This window comes from Jaculus jaculus, chromosome 3, assembly GCF_020740685.1.
Source record: "Jaculus jaculus isolate mJacJac1 chromosome 3, mJacJac1.mat.Y.cur, whole genome shotgun sequence".
Classification (NCBI taxonomy): domain Eukaryota; kingdom Metazoa; phylum Chordata; class Mammalia; order Rodentia; family Dipodidae; genus Jaculus; species Jaculus jaculus.
This window is the reverse complement of record NC_059104.1, coordinates 60,297,781-60,323,615: the sequence shown is the minus strand read 5'-3', so window position 1 is coordinate 60,323,615 and position 25,835 is coordinate 60,297,781. Positions and strand designations below refer to the sequence as shown.

Genomic DNA, 25,835 nt, shown 5'->3' with positions numbered 1-25,835 from the left:
TGGTGATGAGGTGTCTGTACAAGTGCTCCCCTCACAGTATAATGGTAATGGGGGGGGGGGCAAGAAATGTTTGGGGACTGGGAAAATGGCTCAGTGGATAAAGCACTTGGGTGACACCTACATATAAGCGAAAGTGAGTGTGGTATAACTATTAGACATAGAAGATATATAAAGTACTATAGTGACTCAGAGAAGGGAGTAGTTCAGTCTTTCAGAAATGGAAAGGGATAGGGTTGAGGTTGCAGTTTAGTTGATAGAGTGCTTTTTCTTTCCTTTTTTAATTTAACTTTTTTAAACTTTTACTTTATCCCCTGTCCCTGTTCCTGCTACCTTGAGAGCCCTCCCCAGTGGGGTTATGGTATTCAGTGTGGGGCAATGAAGGCCTCAGTCAGTCCCTGTGGGGTAACAGGGCGAGGGCAGGGTAAGGAGAACCACGTCCCAGGGTATTCCTACCTACTCTGTGGCTCTTACAATCTCTCCACCCTCTCTTCCACAATGTTCCTTGGGCCATGGTAAGTGTGTTGGCAGTCTGGTTTATTGTTGAGTTCTCTGTAGCCTCTGGATTTCTGCTCTGATTTTTATTTTAATTTTTGCTTTCTAAAATATATTTCATTTTTTATTTATTTATTTGACAAAGAGGAAGAGGCAGAAAGAGAGAGGGAGGGAGAGAATGGGCGCACCAGGGCCTCCAGCCACTGCAGTCGAACTCCAGACACTTGAGTCACCTACTGGGCATGTGCAACCTTTTAATTGCCTCACCTTTGTGTGTCTAGCTAAGGTGGGAACTGGAGAGCAGAACATGGGTCCTTAGGCTTCGCAACAAGTGCCTTAACCATTAAGCCATCTCTCTAGCCCCTCTGATAGGTTTTTATTGATCACCATCTCTGCCACCACCATCCTGGAGCTGGTTGTCAGGCTAGCAGTGAGAGCAATATCCATGCCACCTTTTCCTCCACAATTTTTCCTGGGCCCTGGCAGATGTGGTAGAGGTGGCATGTCTCATGGTGGACAGTCAGCTATCTTCTTGTTTATGGATCTTGGCTTTCCTGTTTTCTGTACTATCACTGAGCTTCCCCTGGTTTGTTTACTCCTAGGCATCCTCTGTAAAATGGCCTTTTCTCTCCCTCTCTCTCTCTCTCTCTCTCTCTCTCTCTCTCTCTCTCTTTTTTCAAGGCAGGCTCTCACTCTAGCCCAGACTGACCTGTAACTCACTCTGTAGGTCAAGCTGCCCTCTAACTCACAGAGATCCTCCTATCTCAGCTTCCTGAGTTCTGGGACTAAAGGCATGCACCCGGATTTGTTGTTGTTGTTATTTTGAGGTAGGGTCTTACTCTAGCCAAGGCTGACTTGAATTCACTTCACTATATAGTCTAAGAGTGGCCTCAAACTCACAACAATCCTCCAACCTCTGCCTCTCGAGTGCTGGGATTAAAGATGTGTGCCACCATGCCTGGCTTAGATTTTTTTTTTTTTTTTTTACTTTTCTAAAAATATTTTTATTTTTTCTTTGCAAGCACAGAGAGAGAGAAAAGAGAAACATCCAGGATGGATGCACCAGGGCCTCCAGCTGCTACAAACAAATTCCAAATGCATGCACCACTTTGTGCATCTGGCTGTACATGGGTACTAGGGAATCAAACCCAGGATGATAGATTTTGCAGGCAAATGCCTTAACCACAGAATCCCCTCAGCTCCTTTTAAAAACCTATTTTGGTTAGAGTCTCACTCTAGCCCAAGCTAACATAGAATTCTTTGTAGTCCCACGCTGGCCTCCAACTCATAGCAATCCTACCTCATTCTCCAGAGTGCTGGGATTAAAGGCATGTACCACTATGCCCAGTGATTTTTTTTTTTTAATTTTTATTGACAACCTCTGTATAGATCCACAATATGCCATGATTATATTTGCCTCCCACCAACCACCCTTCTTTTTCTCTCTACTTCTATATTCCCCCTCCTCTAAATCCTTTCTTTCCATCCAGTTCCTGTCCTATTTTGATGTCATCATTTTTTCCCACCTATTATGCAGGCCTTGTGTAGGTAATGCCAGCCACTGTGAGGTCATAAACGCCACAGCCACTTTGTGTCTGGAAGACCGCATTACAAAGCTCTTCTCCACTTCCTTTGGCTCTTACATTCTTTTTGCCACGTCTTCAGCAGTGGTGCCTGAGCCTTGGAAGGTGTGATTGAGATGTTTCAGTGCTGAACACTCCTCTGTCACATCTTCTCAGGGTCCATTGTATCATAGATACATTTTTTCCCCCTTTGGTTTTTCAAGGAAGGGTCTTACAGTTGCCCAGGCTGACCTGGAACTCACTCTGTCATCCCATGCTGTCCTCAAAACCATAGCAGTTCTCCTAACCCCTTAACCCCTGCCTCCTGAGTGCTGGGATTAAAGGCATGCACCACCATACCTGGCAAGAGCTAACTTTCATTAAATCCCTGAGAACTTGGAAGAAGAAGAATTAATTGCTTGACATCCAGATTATGATGTTATTGAGTATTTTCTTTTTCCCAATTTTAAAAAACTTTTAAAATTTGTTTTGTTTGTTTTTATCAAGGTAGGATTTCATTGTTGCCCAGGCTGAACTGGAATTCACATGTAGTCTCAGGCTGGCCTCAAACTCATGGGGATCTTCCTACCTCTACCTCCCAAATGCTGAGATTAAAGGTGTGTGCCACCATACTAGGCTTTTGAACTTTTTATTGACAACCTTCATGCATATAGACAATTTACCATGAAAAAGTATTTTATTACCTGAGTAGAAGTCGATCATTATAGAATATTTAAAAACAGAAAAATACAAGCCAGGTGTCACATACAATCTGAGCATTCCAGAAGCTGAGGCAGAAGGATTGTGAGTTTTAAGCCAACATAGTCTGTCTCAAAAACAAAAAGACAAACAAAAGAAGTACAGGGCTGGAGAGATGGTTTAGTGGTTAAGGCGCTTGCCTGTGAAGCCTAAGGACTCAGGTTCAATCTGTTTCCAGATTCCACATAAGCCAGATGCACAAAGGTTGACACAAGTGCAAAGTCACACATGCACACTAGGTAGCACAAGCATCTGGAGTTCAATTGCAGTGGCTGCGGCCCTGGCATGCCAAATTTCTCACTCTCTCAAAAAAAAAAGTACAAAAAGTAAACTACAAAGTATATTGTTATTCAGTTCCCTGGAGATTACAAGAATAGTTTTATAAGTTTTCTTTTCTATATTAATGTATTTCCACTGGGAAAATATAGTTTCAAATCTATTTCAAATTCTCATTTTAGGTTTTATACTCACATCTATACCTTAAGTTAAGGGCAGTTAGGATCCTAATCCCTTTCAAAGTAGAATTAATATTTATCACATTTTTCCTCAGGTGGGCTACATCATGCAGCAGCCCGAATTTCTGGTGACAGTGTCTACAGGCACTTGAAGTACGAAGGTGGTATTCATCGAGTTCAGCGAATCCCTGAAGTGGGCCTGTCATCAAGGATGCAGCGAATTCACACAGGAACCATGTCAGTCATCGTCCTTCCTCAACCAGATGAGGTAACCTCACCAGGACAGAGTGAAACTCACTCCGTGTAAATGCATACTCTGCTGAGAAACCTTAGCTTCTAGAAAAAAAGGGTTATTTTTAGGTTATCAGTTGGACTTTATAGTTTCTAGTGAAAACCTTTAACTTTTCCCCTAATAGTTACCCTTACAATCCCTAAAATATTTTATTTTGTTAAAAAAAAGTCAGGGAGCCGGGTGTGGTGGCACATGCCTTTAATCCCAGCACTTGATAGGCAGAGGTAGGAGGATCGCTGTGAGTTCAAGACCACCCTGAGTCTACATGAATTCCAGCTCAGCCTAGGCTAGAGCGAAACCTTACCTCGAAACCCACCCCCCCCCAAATAGAAAGAAGAAGAAGAAGTCAGGGGCTGGAGAGATTGCTCAGCAGTTAAAGGCTCTTGCTTGCAAACCCTTATGGCTCAGGTTTGATTCCATAGTACCCATGTAAAGCCAGAGGCACAAAGTACGCATGCATCTGGAGTTGGTTTGCAGTGGCAAAAGGAACTACAGATGCATGCACCACTTTGTGCCTCTGGCTTATGTGGGCCCTAGAGAATCAAACCTGGGTCTTTTGGCTTTGCAGGCAAGCGCCTTAACCACTAAGCCATTTCTCCAGCCCATAAATAATAATTTTTAATAAAAAGAAGTCATATCTTTAATCTGTAGAGCTTTTAAGTGATTTTATTATAAAACAATTAGTTCACAAATAATATATATTTCAAAATGTATTTTCAAGCAGAAAGAGAGAGAAAGAGTAGACATACCAGGGACTCTAGCCACTACAAACTCCAGATGCACGTGCCACTTTGTGCATCTGGCTTTATGTGCATATTGGGGAAATCGAACCCCAACCGTTAGGCCTTGCAGGCAAGTGCCTTAACCTCTGAACCATCTCTCCAGCCCACAAATAATATTTTGAAGTCCGTGATATGTTATAAGAGAAATCTCTGTATTTTGTTAAATACAGCTATCTTCACTATATTTTCTTTAACCTAAACTTTTTGTTTTGTTTTTTAACATTGAGAAAGCTGAAAGACTACCCAGACACCCCAGTGAAAACATTTAAGACCTTTGCCTGGAGTTAATATTGGTTATACTCTCTCACATGTGCTTGATTCCTTTGCATATGTATGTATATACTTTTGTGGGGAAAGAGTGCTAGTGATAGAACCCAGAGCCTTGTGAATACTAAGCAAGCCCATTACCTATCACTGAATTACAACTTCAGTCCTGTATGTTCATGTATGTATGTGTGTATACATGTATTATGTACATGTGTGTATGTATATACACATACTTTTTTGTTTTTTCTTTTTTAAAAAATATTTATTTATTTGTAAGCCGAGAGAGAGAATGGGCAGGTGCACCAGGGCCTCTAGCTGCTGTACCACTTCATGCATCTGGCTTTACGTGGGGAATTGAACCCAGGTCATTAGGCTTTCCAGGCAAGTGCCCTTAGCTGCTGAGCTATCTCTTTAGCCCTTTTTTGGGTCTTTTGAGGTAGGCATCTTGCTTTATCCCAGGTTGACCTGGAATTCACTACGTAGTCACAGGCTAGCCTTGAACTCAAAACAGTCCTCCTACCTGACCTCCAGAGTGCTAAGATTAAAGGCAAGTGCCACCATGCCCAGCTGTTTTGATTTTTTTGAGGCAGGCTCTCACTGTAGCTCAGGCTGACCTGGAATTCACTCTTTGGTTCCAGGCTGGCCTCACTCATAGTGATCCCCCTAACTTCAGTCTCCCTAGTGCTGGGCTTAAAGGCATGTGCCACCACACCTAGTTCCATATATAATTTATTTGAGAGAGAAAAGAGACAGAGAGAGAGACAGAGAATGGGCATTCCAGGGCCTCCAGCCATTGCAAACAAATCCCAGACACATGCATCTGGCTCTTTGTGGGTACTAGGGAATCAAACCTAGGTCCTTAGGCTTTGCAGGCAAGCGCCTTAACCACTGAGCAATCTCTCCAGCCCCAATGTGTCTATTTTTCAATGAGCTGTAAAGGATGCAGCAGACCCATAATACTTTATTCCTCAAATCTTCCACATCTTCTCTAAAAAAGAGGATATTTTTAAAAATTTTTTTAAATTAATTTATTTATTTACTTGAGAGAGTGAGAGAGAAAGAGGCAGAGAGAGAGAATGGCACGCCGGGGCCTCTAGCCATTGCAAACGAACTCCAGACACATGCGCCACCTTGTGCATCTGGCTTATGTGGGTCCTGGGAAATCAAACCAAGGTCCTTCAGTTTTGCAGGCAAACACTTTAACCACTAAGCCATCTCTCCAACCCAGGATATTCTTTTATATACGATAGTATTGCTTATGAAAAACTATCATAATTATATGATATTATCCAATATCTAATCCATTTCATGTCTATTTTGGAAGCCAGGATTGAATTAAATTTCACATACTGCAACCAGTTGTTCAGCTCTTTAAGTTTTGAACGGTCTCCCAACTTTTCTTTAATGACACTGGTTTTTGCAGAATCTATACTATTTTTCTTACAGAATGCTCTGCTTTCTCAGTATTTCTTCATGGTATTCTTTTACTTATTCTATAATCCCAATACTATATTGAAAGTGGTATCTAAATATTTTATTGCATTCAGGTCATAGGTTTTGAGTATGAATACTTAAGAAGTGCAGTTACTACTATAGTAACTTTACTTGTAGACTCCTATTTGGTTCATAGGCTTTTGTGACCTAAGTTGAGACAGTCTTCTTTCTTCAAACTCCTGAATGCTAGGATTATAAGCACATGCCATCACACCTGGATATCTAACTCAGTAAATACAGCTAGGAAATGTTTTAAAATAAATTTCATGGGCTGGGTAGATGGCTTAGTGGTTAAGGCTCTTGCCTGCAAAGCCTAAGGACTCATGTTTGGCTCTCCAAATCCCATGTAAGCCAGACAAAGGTGAGGCATGCCCACTAGGTGGCATAAGCATATGGAGTTGATTGCAGTGGCTGAGGCCCTAGCATGCCAGTTCTCTCTCTGTCCCTGTCTCTGCCTCTCTCTCTGTAAAACTAAAATAAAATAAGTAAATTTCACAGGGTTGGAGAGATGTCTCAGCAGTTAGAGGAACTTGTTTGCAAAACCTGACAGTCCAGGTTTAATTTCCCAGTACCTACTTAAGAAGCCAGATGCACAAAGTGGCACATGCATCTGGATGCGTTATCTGCAAATGACTGCAAGTGGTATGAGTTCATTTGAGGGATGCAAATAAATCTCATGAGTAGTCCTAAGTGAGGATCCTAGGAATAATGAGAATAAGGTGTGTGTGTCGTATATACATGTTTTATGTCCTGTGGGTTATAACTGGAACAGTCAACAGGGAAACTTCTGAAATATTAAGTGATCTTATATAACATCCTAAGACAATGTCAAAAAATTGCCTTGCTTGGCTGAGGATGAAGCTCAGAGATAAGAGTGCTTCTTCTGGGTTCAATCCCCTCATCTCTAAATGAATATGCAAATAAATAAATGGAGTTTATGGTTCTTTCTGTGCTCTTATTTCTTTCCTTAGGCAACACAAACAGTTCAGGTTTTTGGTTTTTTGAGGTAGGGATTCACTCTAGCACAGGCTGACCTGAAATTCACTATGAAGTTTCAGGATGGCCTCGAACTCATGGTGATACTCCTACCACTGCCTCCTGAGTGCTGGGATTAAAGGTGTGTGCCACCATACCTGGCAGTTCAGTTTATTTTTTTAAATATAAGAATAAAGTATTCATAGGTCGGTGAATTATGCTATAGCTTTTGCTCTAGGTCGATGTGAAAGTGGACCCCAGGGATTTGAGAATAGACACATTTCGAGCCAAAGGAGCAGGAGGACAGCACGTAAATACAACAGACAGTGCCGTCAGGCTTGTCCATGTCCCCACAGGTAACTCTTGCTTTTGTGCCTTATCTTTCTTTTCTGTTTTTATGCATTACCTGTTCAGCTATTAACTACTAGAAGGAAGGACTCCTTTACAAAACCTTTAAAGGTGGCACTGGGATCATTGCTCTGCTGTCCTGAATGTGTTAATATTCCTCTTCTGTTGGGAGCAGTGCCTTCCTCAAAGGATGCAGATGGTTAGCATATCTGTTGAGAGAAGGTGCTCTGTATGCTGGACAGGGTGAACAGTGAGAAAGGCTCCAGTCCAAATGTAAAGGGAATGGGGTCAGGATTGCACATGCCATTGCTTGGCTAATTTTTCCATCTTGTACACTGATGCTGTCTCCATTGCTTTCTGTTATATTAATGGTATTGTCTTGAATATTGGTAATGTTTGTATACTGTAAGATAGTTTTACATTCCTTTAGAGTGAACTTTATTTATTTATTTATTTATTTATTTATTTTACCTTGTATGTTTTCAAGGCAGGGTCTCTAGCTGAGGAACTTACTTACCAGGAACTTACTTGCTAGCCTTGGGCTGGCCTTGAACTCATGGGGATCCACCTATCCCAGCCACCACCATGCCTGGTTTCATTCTCAAATCTTCCAAAACCTCTTCACAAATGAACCAGTCCATTTTCCATAGGGCTGGTGCTTTCTAGAACTGCTGACAGAATACACCAACATCTTGGCTCAAGCTGGAGGGTTGCTCTTGAGCACTGCCCATGAGTGTTGTTGGACACTCTTGTCTCTTGCCTTCCATATCAACTCTTGTAATTTCTCTCTTATCTAGATGAATTCATCTTTAAGTGGCTCTTGAGAAAAGGTACACAACATATAAATAGTTTGTGACTTTGCATATCTGAAAATAACTTTATTCTTTTTTTTTCCTGCTTTGTTTTGTTTTTTGTTTTTCAAGGTGGAGTGCCTAGCCTAGACTGACCTGGAATTTACTAGGTAGTCTCAGGGTGGCCTTGAACTGCCTCCCAATTGTTGATGAAAGGCGTGCACCACCATGCCCGGCTAAAATAACTTTATTCTAACTTCACTTCATTGATTATGCACATTTGGTTGGAAATCATTTTTTAAAACACTTTAGTATTTATTTGACAGAGAAAGAGGGAGGGAGGGCGGGAGGGCAGAAGGGAGGGAGGGAGGAAGAAAGAGAGAGAGAGAGAATGGGCACACCAGGGCCTCCAGCCACTGTAAACTCCAGACACGTGCGCCCCCTTGTGCATCTGGCTAACATGGGTTCTGGGGAATCAAACCAGGGTCCTTTGGCTTTGCAGGCAAATGCCTTAACTTCTAAGCCGTCCCTCCAGCCTGGAAATCATTTTTTGTTGTTGTTTGTTTTTCGAGATAGGGTCTCACTCTAGCCCAGGCTATGTAGTCTCAGGGTGGCCTCAAACTCAACTATGTAGTCTCAGGGTGGCTTTGAGCTCACAGCAATCCTCCTGCCTCTGCCTCCTGGATGCTGGGACTAAAGGCATGCGCCCCCACACCTGGCATTGGAAATCATTTTTACTTAGAACATCTCAGCCTCTTTTCCTTTGTATATGTTGCTTTAAATATGGAGACTTACTTTTTTTTCAGAATTTTTTTTTTTTTTTTTTTGGTTTTTCGAGGTAGTGTCTCACTCTGGTCCAGGCTGACCTGGAATTAACTTTGTCATCTCAGGGTGGCCTTGAACTCATGGCAATCCTCCTACCTCTGCCTCCCGAGTGCTGGGATTAAAGGCGTGCACCACCATGCCTGGCTCAGAAATTTTATACTGGCTCCAACTCACCATGTGATGTTCCCACCACGGTGTGATGCAGCAAGACTCCCTTACAGATGTGGCTGCCCAGTCTTGGAATTCCTTGCCTTCAAAATGATAAACCAGAGGCTAGAGAAGCGGTTTAGTGGTTAGGATACTTGTCTACATAGCCTAGTAACTTAAGTTCGATTTCCCAGTACCCATTTAAAGCTAGATGCGCAAAGAGGTGTGTGCATCTGGCATTTGTTTGTAGTGGCTGGAGTGGCCCTGGTGCATTCATATTCTCTGTCTGTATCTCTTCTCTCTATGTCTCTCTCTGCTTGCAAATAAATAAAAATAAATACAAGCTGGGCATGGTAGCACATGCCTTTAATCCCAGCACTCAGGAGGCAGAGGTAGGAGGATCACCATGAGTTCAAGGCCATCCTAAGACTACATAGTGTCAACCTGGGATAGAGTGAGACCCTACCTTGATTTAAAAAAAAAAAAAATTTACACTTATTTTCAAGGAGGGGAGAGAGAGAGAGAGAGACAGAATGGATGCACCAGGGCCTCTAGCCACTGCAAACAAACTCCAGATGCAAGTACTGTTTTGTGCATCTGGCTTTATGTGTGTACTGGGGAATCAAACCCAGTCATTAGGCTTTGCAGGCAAGCCTTCAGTGCTAAGCCATCTCTCCAGCCCATCTTTTTTTTTTTTTTTTTTTTTTTAGATTTTTAAAATTCATTTATGAAAGAGAGAGTGAGAAAGAATGGGCACCCCAGGGCCTCTAGCCACTGCAAATGAACTCCAGATTCATGCACCACCATGTGCATCTGCCTATGTGGGTTTTGAGCAATCAGACCTGGGTCCTTAGGCTTTGCAGGCAAACACCTTAACTGCTAAACCATCTGTGTAGCATGCTCGTACTCTCTCGCTCTCTCTCTCTTGTTTGTTTGTTCTTTTCGAGGTAAGGTCTCACTCTAGCTCAGGCTGACCTGGAATTCACTATGTAGTCTCAGGGTGTCCTCGAACTCATGGCGATCCTCCTTCTATCTCTGCCCCCCTAGTGCTGGGATTAAAGGTGTGTGCCACTCTCTTCTTTTTTTAAAATGGGGTAGGAGTGGTACTAGAAAAAGAGCCAGGACTCAAGCATTCTGCAACTGAGCTACAGCTTCACCCCTATGTAAAGTTATTGTTGAGTATAAGCTCTGTATTTGTTGTGTATTTGTCTCTGAAAGAGGAAAGGCTGAGTGGGACAGAGAATGGAGCAGCCCTGTTTTGGGGATGGTGGCAGTTTGCTCTTAGCTGAGCCACTTGTGGATACTGGGCATGGTGGCTCGTGCCTGTAATCTCAGCACTCACGGGACTGAGGTAGAATCACTTTGAGTTTGGCCAGTATAGGCTACAGAGAGTTCCAGGTCAGCTTGAGTTAGTGTGAGACAGTGCCACACACACACACAAAACAAACAAACAAACAACCCTGGGAGAATGAGGGAAGAGAGGCAGAACTTAGAGAATAAATACTGCTACTTCCAGCCTTCTCACCTGAAGTAACCTGGTGGCGCGGCCTGTGATCCCAGTAGTTGGGAGGCGAAGGCAGAGGAGGATTTGAGCTAAAGAACAGCCTGTGCTATGTAGTCAGACCCCATCCCAAACAAGAAAAAACTGAAATATCTCATTTAGTCAGCAATCTAACCGGTGCCTGTGACTATTACCAAGAGTTTACAGAGTATGCTAAATCTAAAAGATTTTTATCTTTTGTCATTTTTCCTGATGAACCTTCTACTTGTAAAATGTTCTTAAATCTGCCGTAATTTGACCTGTGAAAGCTAGAGTTTATCTCTGATTCTTACTGTTTTTCAGGGCTGGTTGTAGAGTGCCAACAAGAACGGTCACAGCTAAAAAACAAAGAAATAGCATTGCGGATGTTAAGAGCTCGACTCTACCAACAGATTATTGAGAAAGACAAGTGTCAACAACAGAGTGCTAGAAAACTACAGGTAGGTGTCGTAATCATGTGAACACTGTGCAAAGTCATCATTTTATGCAGGGAATAGAATGCCTCTGCTTCCGTGTATAGAAATGTCTTAGAACCCAGGGAATGTGCTTCAGTGTAAATTAGATATAAAGTAAATGCTGCAGACCAATGGATGGTGATTACATCTAGGCATGCCACCTTCCAAATGAGAAACCAAAGATACATAAGCAGATCTCTTCACAAATTTCCCTCCAGAGTTTATATCATAACTGTCTTAAAAAGAAATTGAGCCGGGCGTGGTGGCACACGCCTTTAATCCCAGCACTCGGGAGGCAGAGGTAGGAGGATCGCTGTGAGTTCAAGGCCACCCTGAGACTCCATAGTGAATTCCAGGTCAGCCTGGGCTAGAGTGAGACCTTACCTCGAAAAACCAAAAAAAAAAAAAAAAAGAAAGAAAGAAATTGGCTTTCAAAGCAAAATTATTTTGTGGAAATTAGGAGATTTTCATATCTTTTATTTAAAGACCTTTGCTTTTGTTATAACTCTTTAAAAATCAAATATAAATAGCACTGTAAGAAATAGGGAAAGGTGACTGCTGCTAGAGTCTGGGACCAAGGGAGATTTACTTTTCATTACATGTGCTGTGCTACTTTTTGAATTGTGTTAAATATATATTTATAGTTTATTTTTGCAAGTTTATATATTCTAAGCAAAATGAGTACATACCACTGTTTTAAGTAATAGTAAGAACATTATACATCATTATATATAATTTAAAATTCTGAAAACAGTAGCTGGGGAGATGGCTCAGCAGTTAAATCTGGTTACTTGCAAAGCCTGCGAGCCTGGGTTCGATTCCCCAGAACCCATGTAAAGCCAGATGCACATGGTAGCATATGCATCTGGAGGGCCCTGGCATGCCCATTCATTCATTCTCTGTCTCTACCTTTCTCCTGCTCTCTCCCTCCCTCTCTCTCTCTCTCTCTCTCTCAAATAAAAATTTTAAAAATTAAAAATAAAGAAAAGGGCCTGGGGCTGGAAAGATGGTTTCAGCAGTTAAAGTGCTTTCTTGCCAAACCTAACGACCCGAATTCTATTCCCTAACCTACATAAACCAGATGCACAGGACAGTGCATGCATCTGGAGTTTGTTTGCAATGGCTGGAGACCCTGGTGTGCCCATGTGTGTGCTCGCTTGCATGCACGCTCTCTCTCTCTCTCTCTCTCGCTCTCTCTCTCTCTCTCTCTCTCTCTCTCTGCTTACAAACAAAATATTTAAAAGGGAAAAAGAAAAGGGGCTGGAAAGACAACCTCATTGGTTAAGGCACTTTCCCATAATGCCTAACAACCCAGGTTTGATTCCCCAGTACACATGTAAAGCCAGATGCACACATCTGGAGTTCATTTGCAGCAGCTAGTGGCCCTGGTGCACCCATTCTCTCTTCTCTTCTCTCTCTGGTTGAAATAAATTTAAAACAAAAAAGATTTCAGCTGGGGATATAGCTTAATGGTAGAGTTCTTGCCTACCATGTATAAGGCCCTGAGTGCAATCCCTAGCACTGCAAAAAAAAAAAAAAAAAAAAAAAAGATTTTGATTCCAAGTTCAAGTAATTTCAAGGAGAGGAAGGAAGGAGAATATATTTCAGTCACCAGGCAGAGATGGTAGGAGAGTCTTAGAGAAAAGCTTTGAAATGATGAGTTAATAGACACATCCAAATGACATGGTATAATAAGGGGTATTATAGAGGTTTACTACTTCTCAGAAACAATGTTGGGAAGGCTACACATGTTAAGCTGACCTTGACTGTTGGGTTGTGTCTATTTAGTAGACAAGAAACAATAGAGAGGGCTAGAGAGATGGTTAGTGGTTAAGGCATTTGTCTGCAAAGCCAAAGGACCTTGGTTCGATTCCCCAGGACCCACGTAAGCCAGATGCACAAGGGGGCACCTGCATCTGGAGCTTGTTTGCAGTGGCTAGAGGCCCTGGCATGCCCATTCATTCTCTCCCCCCCCCCCCCTTGTTTTTCTCTCACTCAAATAAATAAATAATAAAATACTTTTTAAAAAAGAAACAATGGAGAAAACTCTTCAGCAAACTGAGCCTTGGGAAGAAAAGTCAGGCAGCACAATGTAAGCAGAAAAATGAAAGGTTGACCTGGAGAGTTTTGTAGAAATGTGTGAAAGTAAAGAGAGTAGAAATGGAAAAGTTAGGATAGCATAAGAGGCCAATTGGAAACAGGCAGTGAAGAATGGGGTGAATTGAGAGTACTCCCCTCAAGTTTACATCGAAGCATGGCATACTAAGCTTTGAGGGCATGTTTATTAAGTTGCTGAATATAAGAACTTCCTACCTGGATAAAAAGGACCATGCCAGGCATGGTGGTCCATATCTGTAATCTCAGCACCTGGGAGGATTGCCATGAATATGAGGCTATCCTGGGCCCAGCCTGGGCTATAAAGTGGGATTCCCCCATATCAAAAAAATAAAGGAACATGTAGTGTTGTCACTTCTAAAAACCAGGAGGGAGACCTGATGGGGTAGGAAGATGATTAATTTGATTTTAAACATTTGGAGTTTAAATTATCAGAGTCATTTATTCTTATTTGATGGCTAAGCTCTATAAATGTGTGTGTGTGTGTACACACATGCTAGAAATTGAACCCAAGACCTTTTCCATCTCTTTCATGGTCAGTATGCACTCTACCACTGAGCTGCATCCCCACCCTCAAACCTACAGTCTTAGGACTAATTTCTGTCTGTTCTTGTTAGGGCACTTTATATGTTAGACTTTTAGTAAATACTTTAAACTATTAAAATAAGGAAGTTACTTATAAGGACTTTATTATGATGTTAATTATAACACTAAAATGTGAATTTCTTTTTGTTATGGTACAGGTGGGAACAAGAGCCCAGTCGGAGAGAATTCGGACATATAATTTTACCCAGGATAGAGTTACTGATCATAGGATAGCATATGAAGTTCGTGATATTAAGGTAATATTACTGACCATGTTTCATTAACCTGTTAGAAAGTATAATCTTGCCCAACATGGTGGCACACTCCTTTAATCCCACCACTTGGGAAGCAGAGGTAGGAGGATGGCTGTGAGCTCAAGGTCATTCTGAGACTACATAGTGAATTCCAGGTCAGCCTGGGCTAGAGTGAGACCCTACCTCGAAAAACCAAAGAAAAGAAAGAGAGAGAAAAGAAAATATAATTCTAGAGAAGTTTAAACATAATTTAAAATTATTAATCCAAGCCGGGTGTGGTGGTGCATGCCTTTAATCCCAGAACTCAGGAGTCAGAGGTAGAATCACCATGAGTTCAAGGCCACCTTGAGACTACATAGTGAATTCCCAGCAGTCAGCCTGGGCTAGAGTGAGACTCTACCTCAAAAAAAAAAAAGTTACTAGCCTTGCATGGTGGCGCACGCCTTTAATCCCAGCATTCAGGAGGCAGAGGTAGGAGAATCACCGTGAGTTCGAGGCCACCCTGAGACTACATAGAGAATTCTAGGTCAGCCTGGGCTAAAGTGAGACCCTACCTCAAAAAAAAAATTAATCCAATTGATATTGGTACTCTAAAATTTACATTTTTTATGGTTTGCTAAAATGCAGGTTTGAAACATCTCTCCTCTTAGAAACCAAAATCTTTGTGTGAGTGCAACCAAAAGTTGCTTTCCAGGTACCTCCAGGTACACTTTGCCACTTCTAAGCTCTTCTTAAAGGGCAGCTCAGGCCTTTTTAAAAATATATTTATTTATTTGCAAGCAGTGAGAGGTAGAACAGAGACAGAGAGAAAAGGCACTCTAGGGCCTCCAGCCACTTGCCCACAGACTCCAGATGCATGCACCCCTTTGTGCATCTGGCTTTATGTATGTACGGGGCAATAGAACCAGGTTGTTAGGCTTTGCAGGCAAATGCCTTAACTGCTAAGCCATCTCTCCTGCCTGGTTGAGGCCTTTTTTTTTTTTTTTAATTTTTTTTTTTTTGAGAGACAGACACAGAGAGAGACAGATAGAGGGAGAGAGAGGGCTTCCAGCCTCTGCAAACGAACTCCAGACGCGTGCGCCCCCTTGTGCATCTGGCTAACGTGGGACCTGGGGAACCGAGCCTCGAACCAGGGTCCTTAGGCTTCACAGGCAAGCGCTTAACCGCTAAGCCATCTCTCCAGCCCTGGTTGAGGCCTTTTTAAGGGTGCATCAGATTAGGTCAAGGCCACCAGGATTAAGATTCCTTTTAATAACACCATCAGATTACTCACCTAATTACCAAAGTGCTATTCTATCATTCAAACAGGTCCTGTCTACACATAAGAGAGAATTACACAAGGTGCACGCACTAGGGACCATCATAGAATTCTACTGATTACAGTGTGTATTCATTAGATTCAGGTGCTACAGCTGTGCTGTTGGACCAAAAACAAAACAAAACAAAAAAAAACTTGTTAAGATTATTTAAACAGGACATGTCTGTTGTGCATAAAGATGTAGGTTCATTTCCTAGCACCACATAAACAGAGCATGGTAGTGAAGGCCTGTAATCCCAGCACTTGGAAGGTAAAGGCAAGAAGGTCAAAAGGTCAAGGTCATCCTAGACTACATAGTAAGTTTGAAGCCAGCCTAAGCTACATGAAACCTTGTCTCAAAAAAACAAAGGAAAACAAAAAGACAGGCATGGTGGTGCATGTCATTAATCCCAGCACTTGGGAGGCTGAGGTAGGAGGATCACTGTGAATTCTAGGATAGCCTGAGACTAATTCTAGGTCAGCCTGCACTAGATCAAGACCCCCAACCTTGAAAAAAATTAATAATTAAAAAAAACGTAAAACGTTTGTAAGAGGTCAGAAGCCACATTCATCATATTGGGGAGATGGCAATAGGAAGATCAGAAGTTTAAGGTCATTTGAAAATATATAAGAAGTTCAAGGCCAGCCTAAATGAAACTCTGTCTCAAAAACAAATAAATAATATAAAAGCAAGTTGTGAGCTGTGTAAATAGCTCAGTGCTGCCTAAGCCTGAGTACCTGAGTTTAGCTCTCCAGACCCCACATAAAAGCCATGTTAGGATTCTGTCATCCCAACATGCTGACACATGATGGAGACAGAATTTCCCAAAGTTCACAGACCAGTTACCCTGAGGAATCCAACAGTGAACTACAAGGAGACTGAAGAGCAGCACCTGGAAGTTGTCCTCTGACTGCCACACGCACTATGGCACACGTGTACCAACACATACACACACACACACACACACAAAGAAAGAAATGTTGGCCAGGCATTGTGGTGCAAGCTTTTAATCCCAGCTCTCAGGAGGCAGAGGTAGGAGGATCACTATGAGTTCGAGGCCAGCCTGAGACTACATAGTAAATTCCAGGTCAGCTTGAGCAATAGCAAGACCCTACCTCATTAAAAAAAAAAAAAAAAAAAAAAAAAAAAGGCTGGAGAGATGGCTTACTGGTTAAGGCACTTGCCTGCAAAGTCCAAGAACCCAGGTTCAATTCCCCTGTACCCACATAAGCCAGATGCACAAGTTGGCACATGCATCTGGAGTTTGTTTGTAGTGGCTGTAAGCCCTGGTGTGTTCATTCTCTCTCTCTCTCTGCCTTTCACTCTCACAAATAAATAAGTAAAAATAAAAGATTTGAAACAATTAACTAAATAAATAAATGATCAAAAAAATAAGCAAGTTATGAAACTAAGAGACTTGATCCTTAAATGTTACAACATTTTTTTTTTTCAAGGTAGGGTCTCACTCTAACCCAGGCTAACCTGGAATTAACTGTGTAGCCTCAGGGTGGCTTCAAACTCACAGTGATCCTCCTACCTATGCCTCTCTAGTGCTAGAACTAAAAGCATGCACCACCATGCCTGGCTATCCTTTTCTTATTTCTAATAATCAAGTGTCATTCAGCTTCCTACAAATACCTGAAAAGTGACATAAAAAAAGAAAAGGTTTGTTTTGTCTCACAGACTTAGAGGTTTTGGACTGTTACTGACTAGCCCTGTTGCTTTCGGCCTTGATAGCACAGCACACCATGACAGGAGGCTGCAAAGGAAGCCATTCAGGTCATGGCCTGAAGGCAGAGAATGTGAGAGGTTGATGTCCTTCAACCCCATTGAGGAGAAAACCCAAAATGACCAAACCTTCCACTAGGCTACACCTCTTTAATATTGATCACCTGGGCCTTTGGGAAACTACTCCAGATCCAAACTATAGCATCAGGTTTCATAGTAAGTCTTTCTTTCATTAGGAATTTTTATGTGGGGAAAAGGGCCTGGATCAGCTGATTCAGAGACTGCTTCACTTCGCAGATGAAGAAGCTCTTGTTGAGCTTTTGGATGGAAACCTTAAATCAACAAAATAAATGTTGGTTGATTATGTGTTATTATATGAATGGAATGGACTTAGATCAAGAAACAAACATGTGGGGCTGGAGAGATGGCTTAGCGGTTAAAGCATTTGCCTGCAAAGCCAAAGAATCCTGCTTCAAGTCTCTAGGACCTACGTAAGCCAGGTGCGCAAGGGGATGCATGCATCTGGAGTTCAATGGCCGTGGCTGGAGGCCCTGGTGCGCCCATTCTCTCTCTCTCTCTCTCTCTCTCTCTCTCTCCTTCTGTCTCTCTCTCTCTTGCTCTCAAATAAATAAATAAAATATATTTTTAAAAACATGTGGAAAGCTTTATGAATATTCATAAAGTACAACCAAAAAGTAGAGTATTTATAGACATAATTTTTAAATTCATGTGTTTGTATGGGGGCTTATGTGTGTCCTGGCACATGTGTGGAGGTTCAGAGGGCAACTTTGAGATGTCTGTGCACTTCTTCCACCTTGAGACAGGGTCTCTTGCTAGTATAAACAAATACTAGTCTAGCTGGCCTGTGAGCTTCAGATTTTCCTGATTCTATCTCTTGTTGTCTTAGGTGCATTGAGATTACAGACACATGCACCTCTTTGGGTCCAGATTTATATGGGTGCTGGAGAATCAATTCAGGTTGGCAGGCTTTATAGGCAGGCATCTTTAACTCCTGAGCCATTTCCCAAGCCTTTGAATATTTTTAAATATTTTATTATTTATTTATTTCAGACAAATTTTGAGATAGAAAAAGGAAGACACGGAGTGAGAATGGGTGGGCCAGACCCTCTACCTCTGGAAAAATACTCCAGATGTATGCACCATTTTGTGCATCTGGATTTTTTTAAAAAAATTTTGAGGTGCGGGCTGGAGAGATGGCTTAGCAGTTAAGTGCTTGCCTGTGAAGCCTAAGGACCCCCGTTCAAGGCTCGGTTCCCCAAGTCCCACGTTAGCCAGATGCACAAGGGGGTGCACGCATCTGGAGTTCATTTGCAGAGGCTGGAAGCCCTGGTGCGCCCATTCTCTCTCCCTCTATCTGTCTTTCTCTCCCAAATAAATAAATAAAGAAAAATTTTAAAAAAGAAAAAAAAAATTTTGAGGTGAGGTCTCCCTGCTACTCAGGTTGACCTGAAATTCACTATGTAATCTCGGGCTGGGCTAGTGCTGGGATTAAAGTCACACACCCACCACACCTGACAGAGAGAGAGAATGGGTGCACCAGAGCCTCTGTAAACAAGACACATGCACTACTTTGTGCATCTGACTTACATAGCTGCTGGAGAATTGAACTTGGGTTGTTAGGCTTTATGGGAAAGTGCCTTAACTGTTGAGCCATCTTTCTAGCCCTGAAATACTTTTTTATTTTTAATATTTTATTTTTATTCATTTATTTGAGAGAAAGAGGCAGAGAGAGAGAGAGAATGGGTGTGCCAGGGCCTCCAGCGACTGCAAACGAACTCCAGATATATATGCCACCTTGTGTATCTATCTGGCTTAGGTAGCTCCTTGGGAATCGAACCTGGGTTCTTTGGCTTTTCAGGCAAGTGCTTTAACTGCTAAGCCATCTCTCCAGCCTGCTCTGAAATATTTTTAATAATAGATCAAAGTCACATTTCTTTGTTTTTTCAGGTAGGGTCGCACTCTAGGCCAGGCTAACCTGAAATTTACTATGTAGTCTTAGGTGGCTTCAAACTCACAGTGATCCTCCTATCTCTGCTTCCCAAGTTCTGGGATTAAAGTCATATGCTACCACACCCAGCCAAAGTCACATGGTAAGACTCTATAGCTGATGACTCCACACACTTGGGCTATAGATGACTGTGGAATCAAGCTGGAGCTGAGCTGGAAGCCCCCTTCCTGTTAACTAGCTATGAGGATGCTGGAAAGACCTGTGCAGTCTGTTGGAGAAGAAATATCAACTGTCTTACCAGCAGTGCACCCTGAAAGTTTACAGCTGGCTAGCCAGGCCAAATGTACCAACTGCCATAGGGGAAACAAGCTGCTCTCTGATTGGACTTAAGGCCAGCTCCACGGGAGGTAATTCCTGCCTGGTAGTGAAAACCTAATGAAAAGCCTATGGTGGGGGAAGTCACAAGCCCTCGGGGGGGAAAAACTTACTATGTTGTCTGACTAAATGGGTATATTATGATCTCCAAATTGTCCTCTAAATACTTATATTTGTGCCCATATATTAATATTACTCTTGGGCTGGAGAGATGGCTTAGTGGTTGGGTGTGACAGAGAAAGAGGCAGAGGTGGGGGGAGGGAGGGAGATATGGGCGTTACAGGGCCTACAGCCACTGCACACAAACTTCAGATGTGTGCACCCTCTTGTGCATTTGGCTAATGTGTTGCAATCAAGTTCTCATTGCTGGTAGAAATCACCCAACCATGATGGAGAATGGAATTTCAAGGGGGAAAGTGTGGGGATGGGGAGGGTATTACCATGGGTTATTTTTTATAATCATGGAAAATGTTAATGAAAATTGTGAAAAGAAAAAAAATTACCCAACCAAGAGCAGCTTGTGGGAAAAAGAGGTTTATTTTGACTTACAGGCTCGAGGGGAAGCTCCACGATGGTAGGGAAAACGGCAGCATGAGCAGAGGGTGGACATCACCCCCTGGCCAACATAATGTGGACAATAGCAACAAGAGAGTGTGCTAAACACTGGCAAGGGGAAACTGGCTATAACACCCATAAGCCCGCCCCCAACAATACACTCCCTCCAGGAGGTGGTAATTCCCAAATCTCCATCAGCTGGGAACCTAGCACTCAGAACACCTAGGTTTATGGGGGAACACCTGAATGAAACCACCACATTCTGCCCCTGACCCCCATTAGCTGTTAAACATCCATGATGTTTTCAGTTTCAATGTTTCAATGCATTCAGTCCATCATTAAAAGTCCCCATAGTTCTTATCAATCCTAATGATGTTCATACATCCCCATAATCCAGGACCTTTTAAATGAGCCATTATGCCAAAAAAAATGCTCCCCCAAAAGCCCATAATGGCACAGAATAAACATTCACATTGCAAAAGATGGCATTGGGCATAACAAAGAAATACTCAATCAATACAAGATTTAAAACAATCAGTACAAACATCAAACTCTGTAACTTCAAGTCCAACAACTCTAGCCAGTGACAAATCTCCAAGTCCCATAACTCTAACCAGCAACAAGTCTCTGGCATTACAATTCTGCCTCTCCAGCTAGGCTACTCACAGTCCTGGGAAACTTCATCGGGGCCAGCTACTCTCCTTGGCATCCATGTCATGGTCCCGGCATCTCCACTGGGTCTTCAGTGCAATGCACAGTTCATCCTCATGGCTCCATGGGGTCTCCATGCAGGCATCCAGCAAACTTGCCTCACACTGCCTATGGCTATTTCCAAAACACAAGACCATGTTGCAAACTCCATGACCCTCTCTTTCCTGCATTTCTTATACTCTACAATACCAGGTAGCATGCCAATTTGATAATCCAGGGGGGAATAAGGCAGACTTTGAAGAACAGGACACTCCTTGAGTGCTTAGGCCCCTTCACAAAAGTCAACATTCTTCTTGTTGCCCCAATGCAGGTCAGCTGGCCCAATCTCAAATGTTGTAATCTTTCAATTGCAGCTAAACAGACAGTAAGTTTTGGCCTAAACATTTCTTTCTGTGCTATAACCCTCTGCTCACATCTGTCCATTTCTACATAAAGCAACCCTACACATAACTTCTCAGGACATGAGCATAACTGCAAGCTTCTCACACAAACTGCTAGCCCAGTCCAGGCAAAGCTCTTTCTCACCGTCATAAGCCAAACCTCACCGTCCATAGTTCTTACTGCATTCAGGTCTGAGTCTGACCAGAATAGTTCATCAAGCCATACTTACAGCACTGCAAGGCTTATCTTAGGCCAAGGTTTCAAATATTTCCACATTCCTCTTGAAAATCAGCTCCAGAAGGCCAAAACCACACAGTCAGGTGTCTAGCAGCAATTCAGTCCTCAGTACCACTTTATTGTTGTAGTCAGGTTCACATTGCTGGTAGAAATCACCCAACCAAGAGCAGCTTGTGGGAAAAAGAGGTTTATTTTGACTTACAGGCTCAAGGAGAAGCTTCATGATGGCAGGGGGAAATGACAGCATGAGCAGAGGGTGGACATTACCCCCTAGCCCACATAAGGTGGACAACAGGAGCAAGAGAGTATGCCAAATACTAGCAAGGGGGAGCTGGCTATAACACCCACAAGCCCACCCCCAACAATACACCGCCACCAGGAGGCTTCAGTTTCCAATTGCCATCAGCTATGGAACCTAGCATCTAGAACAACTAAGTTTATGGGGGACAGCTGAATCAAACCACCACAATAGGTATGTTCTTCAAATCTATAAATGTATTCATTAAGCCCAGGCGAGCTCTCCACAGAAACAACAGCTAATCAGTGTGGCTTGGCTCCTATAGCCAGAATCTCCAGGCTGGCCCCAGGCTGGACAAGACATGGGGTGGTATCACCATACCTGATTTTAACCTATACTACAGAGCCATAGTAACAAAAACAGCATGGTACTGGCACAAAAACAGACATGTAGATCAGTGGAACAGAATAGAGGACCCAGATGTAAGCCCAAGTAGCTATAGCCACCTGATATTCGATAAAAATGCCAAAAATACTCATTGGAGAAGAGACAGCCTCTTCAGCAAATGGTGTCTTGAAAACTGGATATATATCTGCAGAAGGATGAAAATAGATTCTTCTCTCTCGCCATGCACAAGAACTAAGTCCAAATGGATTAAAGACCTTAACATCAGACCTGAAACTCTGAAACTGCTAGAGGAAAAAGTAGGGGAAACCCTTCAACATATTGGTCTTGGCAAAGACTTTCTGAATACAACCCCAATTGCTCAGGCAATAAAACCACAGATTAGTCACTGGGACCTCATGAAATTACAAAGGTTTTGCGCTGCAAAGGACACAGTGAAAAAAGCAAAGAGGCAACCTACAGAATGGGAAAAATTCTTCGCCAGCTATATATCTGATAGAGGATTAACATCTAGGATATACAAAGAACTCAAAAAGTTAAATAATAAGGAATCAAACAAGCCAATCAAAAAATGGGCTATGGAGCTAAATAGAGAGTTCTCAAAGGAAGAAATACGAATGGCATATAAGCATCTAAAAAAATGTTCTACGTCACTAGTCATCAGGGAAATGCAGATTAAAACTACATTGAGATTCCATCTCACTCCTGTCAGATTGGCCACCATCATGAAAACAAATGATCATAAATGTTGGCGGGGATGTGGAAAAAGAGGAACCCTTCTACACTGCTGGTAGGAATGCAATCTGGTCCAGCCATTGTGGAAATCAGTGTGGAGGTTCCTAAATCAGCTAAAGATTGATCTACCATATGACCCAGCTATAGCACTCCTAGGCATATATCCAAAGGTCTCATCTCATTTCCTTAGAAGTACATGCTCAACCATGTTTATTGCTGCTCAATTTATAATAGCTGGGAAATGGAACCAGCCTAGATGTCCCTCAACTGATGAGTGGATATAATGAAGATGTGGCACATTTATACAATGGAGTTCTACTCAGCGGTAAAGAAAAATGAAGTTATGAAATTTGCAGAAAAATGAATGAACCTGGAAAGGATTATACTCAGTGAGGTAACCCAGGCCCAGAAAGCCAAGCGCCACATGTTCTCTCTCATATGTGGATACTAGCTACAGATGATTGGGCTTCTGTGTGAGAAGGAAGATACTTAGTAGCAGAGGCCAGTAAGTTAAAAAGGAGACATAAAGGGAAGAGAAAGGAAGGGAGGAGGGTACTTAATAGGTTGGTATTGTATATATGTAAGTACAATGATTGAGATGGGGAGATAATATGATGGAGAATGGAATTTCAAAGGGGAAAGTGTGGGGGGGGAGGGAGGGAATTACCATGGGATATTTTTTATAATCATGGAAAATGCTAATAAAAAATTTTTTAAAAAAAAAGACATGGTCATTGCACTCATGAGCTCACAGTTACTGTGGTTGTCTGCATGATAGTGGGCCCATCAACATTCTGTCAGGAATGGCAGAAGAGGACATAAACCTAGTGGTGGCTTGAATCAGATGTCCCCCATAAACACATGTGTTCTGAATGTTTGGGCCCAAGCTAATGGCAGTTTGGGAGGTGGAGACTTGCTTGAGGAGATGGGCTTAACAGGTGTTACAGTTAGCTCCCCTTGCTATGTAGTTCAGCTCACATTCCTACTCCTCTTTTCCACCTGCTGTGGCAGAGGTGATGTTCAGCCTCTGCTCATGCCATGTTTTCCCCTACCATCATAAGCTTCCCCTTGACATCATAAGCAAAAGTAAATCGGGCGGAGTGGTGCACACCTTTAATCCCAGCACTTTGGAGGCAGAGGTAGGAGGATCACTGAGTTTGAGGCCAGCCTGGGATTACATAGCGAACTCAAGGTCAGCCCTGGCTAGAGAAAGGCCCAACCTTGCAAACCCAAAATAATAATATGAAGTATCATTATTAATAAATAAGATAAACCCTTTCCTCCCATAAGATGCTTTTTTTTTTTTCAGGTGCTTCAATCCAGCAACAGCAAGGTAACGAAAACAGGCCCATCCTTTCTTGAGGAGTTATTGGCAGTTAAGGAGTGTTGGAGGAGGGAGAGATATCTTCTTGAGTTGTGTGGGTACTGGTAAATTGCATGTGCTCTGGAGAATAATCCCCTACTCATGCACATGCAGACAACTCTAATTAAACTCAGTGGACCACACAAATACACAAGAAAAAAAGGCTTCAAAGTGGAAAGGAGAATACTTGAGAAGAAGGGGTTTAGTGGAAGTTGGAGAAGGGGCAAGAGGCAATAACAGGAGGGGATTATAATCAAAATACATTATATACATGCACAAAAACTGTCAATTGAAAGAAAGAAAATTTAATAATAGTCTTTTTGTAGATATGTTTCCATTTTCTAGGGCCCTAGTGAAATTACCAGATATTTAAAAGAAACTCAACAAGTTTCCTAATGTCAACATACCAATTTACATTCATACTATTTATTTATTTAAGAAATAAATAAATAGTATGAATGTAAATTGGAGAGAGAAGAGAGAAATAATGGGTATATCAGGGCCTCTAGCCACTGCAAATGAACTCCAGATGTGTGCCTCACCTTGTGCATCTAGTTTTACATGGGTACTGGGGAATCAAACCTGAGTGCTTGTAGCAAACAGCTTTAGGTTTGCTGAGAAGAATTTCCAGACCAAGCACAGTTATGGAGGAAAGGATTTATTGAAGCTTACAGATGCAGGAGAAATTCCATAATGGCAGAAGAAGCTGCCTGCTTTCACAGGACCAAACACAGAGGAGAAGCATAAGCCTAAAAGTCAAAAGCCAAAAGCTACACAGCATAGCACACTTCAGGAACTCCAGCTTGGCACACTTTGCATATATTTAAACTAAAATCTGAAGCCCACCACCACACCTTAAGATATGCCCAGTGACACCGCCTCCAGCCAGGTGGATTCAGATGCAAACTACAAACTAATACAAAAGTGAATATATTGGGGGCCATCTATTCAAACTACCACAGTCCTTAAGGCAAGCACCTTAACTGCTCAGCCATTCCCTAGTCCTATTAATTAATTTTTGCTTGTGTGTGTGTGTGTGTGTGTGTGTGTGTGGTGCTTGTGCATATGTGCATCACCATGAGTTCAAGGCCACCCTGAGACTACACAGTAAATTCCAGGTCAGCCTAGGCTAGAGTGAAACCCTATCTTGAAAAATAAAAAATAAGGAGATAATGGATCAAACCCAGTTTGTTTTTTCTAGATCCCAATTTGATGCCTCTTAAGACATTAATGCTAGTCAATAAGAAATAAGAGAAAACATGTTGTACATGTTTTAATCTCAGCACTTGGGAGGCTGAGGTAAGAGGATTGCTGTGAGTTCAAGACCAGCCTGAGACTACATAGTGAATTCCAGAACAGCCTGGATGAGTAAGACCCCCACCTTGAAAAACAAAAAACAAACAAAAAAAGAACAATTATTGATTTTGTATTCAAGGCATGGCATATGGTTTATTAATAATTCTAATTAAGCATTATCAAAGCATCCTAAGTAGTGTGTACCATTCATACTAATAAAATAATTGTTCAATTTTTTCTCAATTTTTATTAACATCGTCCATGATTATAAAAAATATCTCATGGTAATATCCTCCCTCCCCCCACTTTCCCCTTTGAAATTCCATTCTCCATCATATCCCCTCCCCATCTCAATCAGTCTCTCTTTTATTTTGATGTCATGATCTTTTCCTCCTCTTATGATGAT

The 25,835-nt window shown here is 42.1% G+C and overlaps 1 protein-coding gene across 5 annotated transcripts in view; it reads left to right on the top strand.

The window, feature by feature from the left end:
- Window positions 1–25,489, top strand: part of Mtrf1 (mitochondrial translation release factor 1) — a 39,081-nt gene extending 13,592 nt beyond the window's left edge. The window contains exons 6-11 of one of the 5 annotated variants that reach the window (XM_045145613.1): window positions 3,364–3,536; window positions 7,317–7,434; window positions 11,033–11,169; window positions 14,043–14,141; window positions 24,080–24,103; window positions 25,335–25,489. In XM_045145613.1, coding sequence (XP_045001548.1) covers window positions 3,364–3,536; window positions 7,317–7,434; window positions 11,033–11,169; window positions 14,043–14,141; window positions 24,080–24,103; window positions 25,335–25,346 — 563 coding nt within the window. In that variant the 3' untranslated portion in view covers window positions 25,347–25,489. Of the gene's footprint in view, window positions 1–3,363; window positions 3,537–7,316; window positions 7,435–11,032; window positions 11,170–14,042; window positions 14,142–17,400; window positions 17,539–24,079; window positions 24,566–25,334 lie in introns of those variants that run through there. The other 4 variants (XM_045145612.1, XM_045145615.1, XM_045145614.1 and 1 more) reach the window with 4 other exon arrangements.
- The last annotated feature ends 346 nt before the right edge of the window (window positions 25,490–25,835 follow it).